The sequence below is a fragment of the Colobus angolensis genome, unplaced genomic scaffold (genome assembly GCF_000951035.1).
Source record: "Colobus angolensis palliatus isolate OR3802 unplaced genomic scaffold, Cang.pa_1.0 Scaffold40, whole genome shotgun sequence".
NCBI classification, from domain to species: Eukaryota; Metazoa; Chordata; class Mammalia; order Primates; family Cercopithecidae; genus Colobus; species Colobus angolensis.
Window position 1 is genome coordinate 5,115,046 of NW_012117377.1, and position 11,281 is coordinate 5,126,326.

General features: G+C 35.5%; 1 protein-coding gene across 4 annotated transcripts in view; it reads right to left on the reverse strand.

Annotated features, from left to right (window-relative positions):
* The window catches only part of CEP170 (centrosomal protein 170kDa), a 130,782-nt gene that overhangs the window by 72,880 nt on the left and 46,621 nt on the right, over positions 1-11,281 (reverse strand). For all 4 annotated transcript variants that reach the window (XM_011955707.1, XM_011955709.1, XM_011955708.1 and 1 more), the window contains 3 exons: positions 5,662-5,720; positions 5,403-5,565; positions 3,943-4,077 (listed from right to left, as the gene is read on the reverse strand). In XM_011955707.1, the coding sequence (XP_011811097.1) occupies positions 3,943-4,077; positions 5,403-5,565; positions 5,662-5,720 (357 nt within the window). The remainder of the gene's footprint in view (positions 1-3,942; positions 4,078-5,402; positions 5,566-5,661; positions 5,721-11,281) is intronic.

An 11,281-nucleotide genomic window follows, 5' to 3' on the forward strand; every position in this document is an offset into this window, starting at 1 on the left:
GAGCTACGACTTGAAAATTTCCAAATTTAGTTTCACTGGATTAAAAATCAATATAAGAGAGCCAAAAATCTACGATGCCCAGTTGCACATGCCACTTCAAAATGTGTGCAACAGTCAAAGGCCTTTAATTATAACCTAAATCAATTGTTGAGATCAAGTTAGGAAGTAGAAAAGCATAGCTGTAAATAAATTGAGGACAAATTTTCTGTCTTAATATGATTAAAAATAGTCACACCATTTCTGAGAATGAAATTGCTCTAAAGTAAGTATCTGCTTAAACCAGGGCTTTTTAAACTATATGGCAAGTCTTCAGGAGTTTCTGGATATATATGAACCTACAGAGAGGGACGTTAAAAATTACTAGGTAGCAAACACGCTATTATACTTTCTGGAATGTAACTCTAAAAATTAATAACTAAGAAGCAAATCACTTTTTGCTTTCACTAAGAGTATGCTTACAGGGTAAATTATGAAACTAATCACGTATACTCCACAATTTGAAACTTAAAAAAGAACGTTTAAATTTTTAAAAATACCTTAATTTCAAAATGATCAAATTAAAGAACACTTGATATACATTTCAAATCCGATTCTACAATTTCTGCTGGCTTCATAAATTCTTTCAAGACAGTAATCTATTTCCCTCATCCTATATTTTAAAAAGCTGTAAATGATAAACCTGAAACAGTAATATTCTCATACTAACATAAGAAAGCAAGTGAGAGTCTCTTAAGGCTATTACTAATCAGACAGGGCACTTTAAGGAATTTGACACAAGACATAAATCACTGAATTATTACTCAAAAAGAATGCCAAGATTATGAGACAGCTTTTGTTCATCTAGCAGAAAGAGCACACAAGCTGAGAATTCAGTTGCATTCTTATAGATGAAAGTACTGCTGGATGCCTCACATTTGAAATTTATTTTATTATGCTGAGCTACGAGGGATCAATTTTTATGGCTATTTGATTTTGGAGTGTTTGTTTAAGTATCTGTACCCTATGAAGTATACGCTTTTAGAGTGATTGTGTTTACATGAGTAATGATGGCTGAAATATTAAAACTTCTTCTGCTTAAGAGCATGGACTCTGGAGTCAGGCAATCTAAGTTCAAATCCCAGCTCCATTATTTGTAGTTGGGTGACTCTGACAAGTAAATTAATTTCAGTATGCCTTAGTTTCTTTATCTACAAAATCACAGTAACTACACCTTTAAGTACTCCTGTGATGATTAAATAATTAAATGCATACAAAGCACTTAGAAGAATGTCTGGATAAAGTAAACACTACTGCAGTGTTAGCTATTACTGTAACTCATGGTTATGCCTTCTGTACAAAGATTACATGTACACTTCATTGTATGTTAGAAGTTATGTGCTTCAGATTTCAAAAGCTGTTTTGTGTGTGACGGGAGGGCTAAAATTTTAATGGCAAGATAAAAATTAGTGATTTTCAGAGTTTGGTGATAATTATATTCAGCTATGTTTTCTTAATCACCTAATTGGTAAATCTTTCCCCCTCTCAGTAATAGGTGGCTCTAGGGCACAATGATAGTATATTATGTGGTACCTGAATAAGACATGTATAGTTTAGTTGTGGGGAGGAGGCATGCATACAACATACTGAATGAAACTGTAAAGTATTGATGATAAACATACAGACATCATTTAGAATGTATCTCTTTATCATCTAATGTATCTGTGGATTTATGTTTGTGGGAAAAGAGCAGGCAGGAATTAGCATAATTTATGGGGGATGCACTGGGAGAGAACACTCCAACAACTGGTAATGGGACATAAACACTCAAACAACTGGTAAAGCGACCATGGAAATTGGGACAAAATTAGAAAACTATGACATAGAAAACTTAGTTTAAAATCTATTTGGCAGGCAAAAGACAGTCATTGTAGTTTCTTAAGCAAAGAAAATAAAGATCAGTTTCAATGTATTATACAAAATAAACTGCAGGAGGGTTGAAACCACGAGGCTGGTAGCCCAATCATGACTCAGGATGGGGGGCAGTGTGGGGAAAGCAACAGACCTACAGACCGAAGGATTATACAAACAAGGTGAAGGGAAGGGAACACGCAAAATTTACAAATAAAGCAGACATCCTTGGTTTTCTTTCAATATCCTTTCCCTGTTCTTTCCTCCTCAAAGGACTCCAAAAGTCTCTGGTATCCACTCTTTTCCGACACGGATCATGTGGCTTGGGGGAAAGCTAACACCACACATAGCTTCAAGGTGAGCAAGACTGGTTTAAAGATAATCTAACTTGCCTTGCCAGGGACTGGTTCAGAAATAAGCAGGTGACCCCCTCCTGAAGCTGTGAGAGGTCAATGAGATGAGAGAGATGTTGAGAACTTTTGGCAAAGTTCTTCCAAATTCTGGAAGGTCTTCCGGAAGTAACATTTTCGCTTTTCCGTTGGATGTGATCAAAGCAGCATGTACCCCTTGCTGCTACTGGCAGGCAGCCTGTGAGAGTGAGGGTAAACTCCTCAGTCTGCAACCACTATGAAGAGCAAGACTGAGAGGCGGAGAGAAGCTAGCTAGCTGATGACGACATTGCTGAGATGCTGAAGTAAACAACCCCGATGGGGTTGAGTTATGTGAGCCAGGAAATTTCTTTCCTGTTTGTCTCAGGCAGCATTTGTTATTTACATCTGAAAGCATGCAAAGTAATACTGTTTCTGCGCATGGGCATGATGAAAACTGCTGGTGACAGAAACAAATAAAGCTGGGATGGGAATTTATTTGCAAAGTTGACAAATTCAGCCTTGGGCACCGTAAGATCAAGTTGATAATGCTCGCTTTCTTAGACTTGTATCCATTAGAGCATACCTAAAGAGCCAATGTTCTTATTCTCCAGCTAAGAAAAATGTCCTATTTATCTTGTAGAATTAGGGTGAAAAGCAGGAAATTGAGTTCTCATGAAATTTATCCTTGTTTCAGAGCCAGACTTAGTCTTCCATACTGAGCCCAGGTGCCTGTACTTAACTCCTCCAGTTCTGGATCCTTATCTGCTGTTATCTCAAAAACTGGCTGCTCCATCTTTCTGTTCTCATGTCTTTGCAAGGTCCTTATGTGGCAACTGACACCTCCATTTATTTCCTGGAAGTCTTGATTTTCTGGTTTATGGACTGAACCACTCCATTAACAATAGCAGAAATATCAAAAATATGTTACTTGACTATCACTCTGAGAATCTGACCCAGAACTATTTTTTCATTCTGGCTGCTATACTCAACTAATCCTGTTGCTGCCATTTCTCATCATAACGAGCACACTGAGGCTTTGAAGAATTTGTAATTTCATATCACATTTCTGAACAAAGTGGAAATTGCTCATTTAAAAATATGATTAAGCTGGACATAAAATGGTGTGTGCCATAATCTCAGATCCTTGGGAGGCTGAGGTGGGAAGATGGCTTGAGTCCAGGAGTTCAAGACTAGCCTGGGCAACACTGTGCAATCCCATCTCAAATAATAAATTAACTAATTTATTTTAAAAATATGATTATATGCTGGGGATCTAATAAATTTATTTTAAAAATATGATTATATGCTGCGGATCTAATAAAACACAAAATTAGAGCCTACTATTTTGGTCTAATTGATATATTTTAATAATTATTTTTATATACTTAAAATGCCTAGTTACATCATTAATCTGCTTTCCATATCTTAACATCTCCTTTCAACTGTAAAAAATATTTTAAAGGTGCTTTATAAAGATATTAAAATTAATACTTTACTTATAATCACTCATAATTTTAAATTTTACATTAAAATAACAAGGCCATTAAAACATTCATCAATTAGAGAACATCAAATTATAGAATACTAGATAGAGCATCTCTTTTCATGGTAGACAGCTGTTTGCTTAGATTACAGATGCTTCCCAAAATATCCATTTAATGTCACAGTGATTGAGATTTTTTACCTGACGTTCCGGCTTCATGATTTTTTTCTTCAGGTTTGCCATTTGTCTTGAAAGCTCTTTTTTCATCCACCTCATCATCCCCCCACCATGACGGCTGCCCATATAATGGAGTACCACGGGGCATGGCAGAAATATCTGGAAAGAGGTGGGAAAAATCTGTCTACAGCAGATGAAACAGAAAAAAATACGCTTTCGCAGAATGCTAGAACTGCCTGGTTGATTACTTACGTTAAAAAGCAAAGTACAGTCTTGATAACTAAAATGTAATCTATCCTGAATAGCTTTGTATTTGTGATAAGATCTTATCCCAATGTTGGACATAACTAAATAAATACTATTTCCACCGGGTAGTATCTAAGTCAAACAACGTGCTACATATCCCAGTAGCTTTTTCTTCAAGTGTTATGAGTTGTTTGGTATACAACTGAACCACTTGTAACAAATGGCATTTTACTTGAATTGAGACAGAAAGTGACCTCAGAAGAACAAGTTTGTTGAAACTAGGCAATAATTAACTAGGGAAGAACAAAACCAGTCTGATCAGAAATGGCTCATTAAGGTTAAATGTAAAAGACAAAGCTAAAGTAAATGTTGGCATAAACACCCATTTTCTAATTTTTTTCAAGCCCAAGGGCACACAAACTGTTCTTAACAGAACTAACATATTTTTGTTTGAGCAAATGTAGTAATGCCTATCCATTTAAAAACTTGTTTCTGTTTGAATGGGATTATTTATGTGAGGCATTTTATAACATTCCGAGAATTATAAATTATTATATGATGATACAGCTACATTTGATTTTTTAAAATTTCCTTTTAATTCATTTTTGTTGTTATGCTGCAGAAGAAAATGTAGACAAACATGAAATAATAAAAGTATTGTAAGGTAAACTACACAGTTAACCCTCTGAATCTGTAGGTATTCTGCATCCATGGGTTCAATTAGCTGCAGATGAAAAATGCTTTGGGGGAAAAAATTCCACTAAGTTCCAAAATGCAAGACTTAAATTTGCCTTATGACAAGTACTACTACACAAATGAAGTGATGTGTATGTATTGTATTAGGTATTAAAGTGATCTAGAGATGATTTAAAGTATACAGGAGGAGACATGCCTAAGTTATGTGCAAATACTATGCCATGTTACATAAGGCACTTCAGTATCATGAATTCTGGTATTCATGGGAGTCCTGAAACCAGCCCCCATGGATGCTGGAGGATGACTATATTTACTTCCCTTAAACATTTAAACATACTAAGCACACCTATATACCACTGCCATATATAATTATGTGTTTTATAATGTTTCCTAATGAAAGCACTGGCAGCATTAAAACACACTCTGAAATTATCAGTATTATACATTATTTTTATATGGACATGGCCAATTTTCTGAGAACAAAGCATGCAGTGTCTTCAAGATCAAGTATAAAGACGGTCTTTAGAGAGAGGCCAGCTTACCCATGGCTTTCTCCTCAGATTTCAGTGCTTCAGTAGCTTTGTGCTGCACTTCACTAGCAGCGTCTGCTCCCTTTGAATCTATGCTTTTGGCACTTGCAGATTTGGATAATTCTGATTCTGAAGATTTTTGGGATAACTGAAGCTGAATGGTAAACTTCTCATGCTATAAAATATTTAAAAATGGAAGTGAAACATCAAGAAGTAAAATCGACCATAGTCAATAGCAGATTTGCAAAAGAAGTTAAGTGAAAACCGTTACCTTAAGAGCTTCTTCGGGGACCCTCATTTCTCCTTGTACTACAGTGAAAAGATTTGTATGTAAACGGGGCTAAGGAAGAATATAACCTCAAATTTCTTGTAACTGAGCTAAAAATGATCATCAAATATAATTTGGAAATTGTTCTATTTCAACAGGCAATTACAGCAGAATTATTATATTTCCCCTGAATAGTTAAATCTTAAAATATGCTCACAAATATAAACATTTTCATTTTAAAATACTAAAAACCTTAAGATCCAGCAAGTTTTCTAATTTTAAGTAAAGGTGGCCCTCAAGAAGCAAACAACTGGGTAATTAATCAGAGCACAGAGACGTTTTCAATTTTCACTAATAATAATATGAGATAACTACAATGAAGAAAATTACATGAAAACATATATACAAGAAAACATGCATCAAATTATATTGACAGCTAATCACAAAAATGTAAGGAAATATCTCATCGATGATCAATCAACAGCAATTCCTAAAAGAATTTGATTACTCAAACTTCATAAGCATTGATAAAAATATAGTTCACTTTGCAAGTACAAAAGAAATGCTATAATTAGGGTCCTTACAGCGACCACAGCCATGACTGTTCCCCATGAACTGCAATCAAGGTCATATTACATTATCAAACAATGGATTCTATACCAAGATTAGATTAGAACCAAGTGTTAGATATCATGAATGCCTTCATTATTAAGCCAAAAAGAACAATGCCTCTGTATATTAAAAAGATCTATTCACTAAAGAGTAGAGGTCACATTTCCCACCATTACTTAACTCTGTAATGAAAGGACTTTTATAACCATGTACTAAATTCTATTCTTTACCAGTTCAGAGCACTTATGACTTCAAGGGTAGAAAGCTGTAACTATCATGACTACTTGGGGAGAAAAAGATGACTTCCCAAGCATAAGGGAAGTAGGAAACTTGTATTTACTCTAGGTTTCTACTTGTTAAAATAATAAAAATTCAGAATTGTAAATATAAAGAGTTTTGGGAAATATTCTATTCAATTCCATTAATTCTTCCGTTTCATAAATAAAGAACTTGGGCAGTGGACGGACAGAAACCAAAACAAGAGTCTAGTCAACCGAATCCCAGGCCAGGGCTCTCCTATTAATCTACATTGCTTTTTCCTATAGCCTTGAAATATTAAAATTTTCCTTTTTGTCACATTCATACACTGGTATATATTTGCTGGTACACATGGAAATACACATCTCATAACTAAGTATATTTAATAAAAGATAATGTCTAAATTGCAAATATATGGAATCAATCTAAATGCCCACCAACTGATAAGTGGATTAAGAAAATGTGGTATATATATACCATGGACTACTACTCAGCCATAAAAAAGAATGAAATAGTGTCTTTTGCAGCAACTTGTATGGAACTGAAGGCTATTATTCTAAGTAAAGTAACTCAGGAATCAAAAACCCAAATACCACATATCCTCACTTCCAAGTGGGACCTAAGCTATGGGTACACAAAGGCATATAGAGTGGTATAATGGACATTGGATAATCAGAAGTGGGGAAGTCGGAAGGGGGATGAGGGATGAAAAACTACCTGTTGAGGTACAATGTATACTACTCAGGTGGCAGGTGCACTAAAATCCCAGACTTCACCACTGTGCAATTCATCCATGTATCCAAAACCTCACTTGTACCCCTAAAGCTATTGAAATTTCTTTAAAAAGACAAAAATGTGATTAAGCTATTATAAGAAAAAACCTAGAGTTTGGTTAAGTATACATACATTCACATATTTAGATAACATATAGTATGAATTTTATATAAACACGTATATATAATATAGAAAAACACTGGCACGACTACTGCAGATATTATTGAAGTTTTTCATTCTCTTCTGAAAATTGCTCTTTATCTAACGTGGTTACAGATGTGAGTTCCCTGAAGCAATATTATGGTAAAAACTTTGCTTTAAATATAATAATAATATTGTCTAGTAACTTTGTTTTATCCCCCAAAAACTCATAAACAGCTAAAGAAAATTCATAGCATTCCTACTTTTTTAATGGGAATAAGGCATTAAAAATTGACAATCATTACCGTTTTTTCCATGGAAAACACAAGTGATTTCAGCCTGTTGTGAGGGTTTTCGGGTGCTTCAGGCTTACCTCCCGGGAGTGCCCAAAGGCAATTTCCCAGGGCCCATCTAAGGTATCCTCTTCCAACCTAGACACGCTTCAGGTCATGCAGAGCTTGAGAGGAGTCATCCTTCTAAGGTTCAAACATTTTACCTTCCAAAAAGGTTTGTGTGTGTGGAAACGAAGAAGACCTCAAGAAGCGTCTTGCTGGGTCACTAATTCATCCGGGAACTCCGGCGTAACTGTGAGATCTGGAGTCTGCTCTAGCCCCAGCTTTTCCCTCCAAGGCTACCATCTTTTTAGTGGTGCAGATCTATGTAGCTATTTTTAACTTGCTAATCAAAAAAAATGACAAACTGAGGTACAATAACTTATGATATCAGTACGCTATAAAAAGTTTGAATTCTTCTTTATTAAAAATCATAATCTGATAGGTTATTTCCCCACTTCTTTATAGAAGACTATGACTGCTATTGTAAGCCATGCCCCTGTATTGACCGAAGTCAATTTATTCAAGAAATGTTTATCTAAAAGTAGGACTGTGGACACTCCCCTGAACACTAGTAATGTGTTCTTAGACATGGTTCTTCCCACTCTTTTATTTTAATGACAAGATTAAAAACAGCAAAATTTTAAACAGCATTAGTTATTCCAAGGAGTATGACCAAAAATATGAAGTGTCAGATATCACTGTAAACATGTCTTTCAAAAATCACGTCAGATAAGTAAGAATACTTGAATACAATTATTTTATACAAGGAAAGATGAGAAAAACATATTTTTCAAAATTAATATATTTTATACATGTGATTTAAAAAAATATGTAATAAGGCTATCCCTAGAAATTCTTGAGATACCCAAAACTGTTTCCTTTTCATTAAAAATATGGAAATTTTCCCTCATTTAACAATAATTGATAACGAAACATACAATTATGCTAAATTAGAGTCCACAGAGTACTTTTAGTAAGGTAGGTCCTAGGAGACAGTAAGAGTTTAAAAGAAAGTTAAGAGCAGGAAACTTTCTAAGGAGAAAATTTTATCTATTTGTTTAATTCTGCCTACACCTTCAGAAAAATGTATCATTTTATTTTAGGAGATGACTATCTTTCTAACTTGGAGAAGACCCTGTTCTTTAAAAACATAGTTTTCAAACAACTGACTTAAACTTCTCTATCACTTCATTCATTCATCCAAAGAAGCTCATTTCCATTAATTTTTAAAATTCACTTCTTTTAAGCTTTGAGAAATGTCCTCTATTTTTGAAATTTGAAAAATATTAACATGTTCATGTTTTGTTATGGATATCAACCACACAGATAAGGAAAAATCTTAACTTCTCTTAATGAAAGTTCTTAATTTTTGCTTACGTTTAACTTCCCCTTGATCATTTCAGCAGCCATTGTCTGGACAGCCCACCAAACAGTGGTACATATAGTGCTAGAAGTACAGATTATAGTTTTAGATGCTATGACATGTGTTGGAGTTTTCTTTAACCTGGTTTCCAATATGACTAACCCAATCATTTTGTGGGCCATTATGCAGGAATATACGATTTCTTTGGGAAAATATACAGATCACAATTTTAAAATAGAAGGTACTGGGTTCTTACTTATGATGACTTATACTATTAAAATGATGAGGGGGTGGATCTTGTGATTCAAGATATTTAAGTAATGTGTAAATAATTTCCCATGAAATGTGGAAACCATACCGTACTCTGCCTTTCCTCCTAGCACATTAGTGGTTTCTTCTTAGTCTCTTTTACTGGTTCCTAATCTCACCCATCTCTTAATATTGGAATGTACCAGGTGTCAGTCCTTGAACCTCTTATCAATCTATATTCAGTCCCTTAATGATCTCATTCAGTCTTATGGTTTTAAATATTATTTATATAATAAAAATCCCCACATTCATTTATTTAGCTTATACTTCACCCCTGTATACAACTTTACGTTCAACATGCCCCAAATCAACTTCTCAATCTTCTGGATAAGATGGAGTAAAAAGAATTGGATTTATTCTCCTACATTAAACAACTAAAAGATGGGTAAAACACATGACACAATGTTTTACAAGACAATTAGCTTCAGGCAACAAAAGACAATGATCTCTGAGAGAAGGGCAACAAAGCAAGAGTCCAATCACTGCCCCAACTCACTGCCCTGTGAAAGTTTCTAGGTCACACTGCGAGGAAGAATAATCCAGACAGAGCTTGGCAGACTCCCTGAGTTGTGGTGGAAATGAAGTCAACAGACGAAGCAAATCAACATTTACTGGAATTCACAGGACTGAGTAGTGAAGAGAAGCCTGCACAGAAAGAGAATTCCAGAGATATTCAGTCTCTGGAAAATAATATTAGAGATAATAGTACCCAGTGCCCACACAGGGCCAGGAGTACTACCTACTCCCAACAGCCAGACTGTAAAACCTCATGCATGATTCATGAGTCACTGGGTAGAGCACAAGTCAGCAAACTTTTCCTGTAAAGGGCCAGGTAGTAAATCTTTCAGGTTTTTCAGGCCATATGATCTCTGCTTCAGCTACTCAACTCTGCAGTGCAAAACAGCCTGAGGGCCAGATTTGGTCAATGAGTTTACTGACCCCCTCCCATAGAACATACAGAAAGGTCTTGCCTCAGTAGATGATAATAATTAGCCCAGAATAATCTTAGAAGCCTAACAAATCTTAAAGACCCAAAGTGATAAAACTCTTTCCAAGTAACTTGTATTCCAGAACAATGCTCAAATAATATTGATACAAATACTAAAATATGCATATAACACTCAGCAAAGTAAATTCACAATGTCTGTCATCCAATAAAAAATTACTGTGAGTGTAAAAATTAATCAATGGAAATCAACGCAGAAGAGATGAACTTTAAAATAAATAATGGTGGAGATTTTTTCTAAATTTGATTGAAACTATAAAGCCACTGGATTTTAGAAGGTCAACAAACCCCAAGACGGTAATAAAAAAGCAATAAACAAAAAGAAAGAAGAAGAGGCCAGGCGCGGTGGCTCAAGCCTGTAATCCCAGCACTTCGGGAGGCCAAGATGGGTGGATCACGAGGTCAGGAGATCGAGACCATCCTGGCTAACACGGTGAAACCCCGTCTCTACTAAAAGAATACAAAAAACTAGCCGGGCGAGGTGGCGGGCGCCTGTAGTCCCTGCTACTCGGGAGGCTGAGGCAGGAGAATGGCTTAAACCCGGGAGGCGGAGCTTCCAGTGAGCTGAGATCCGGCCACTGCACTCCAGCCTGGGCAACAGAGGGCGACTCGTCTCAAAAAAAAAAAAAAAAGAAAGAAAGAAGAAGAAAGAAGAAAGCTACACCACCAAGACACATCATAACCAAACAGTTCAAAGCCAGGGACAACGGAAAATAATGTGAGTGAGAATACAGTGGAGCAACATCTTTAAAGTGCTAAAAATAAGAAAAAGCCAACCCAGAATTCGATACCCAGCAATAATATCTTTTTTTTTTTTTTTTTTTG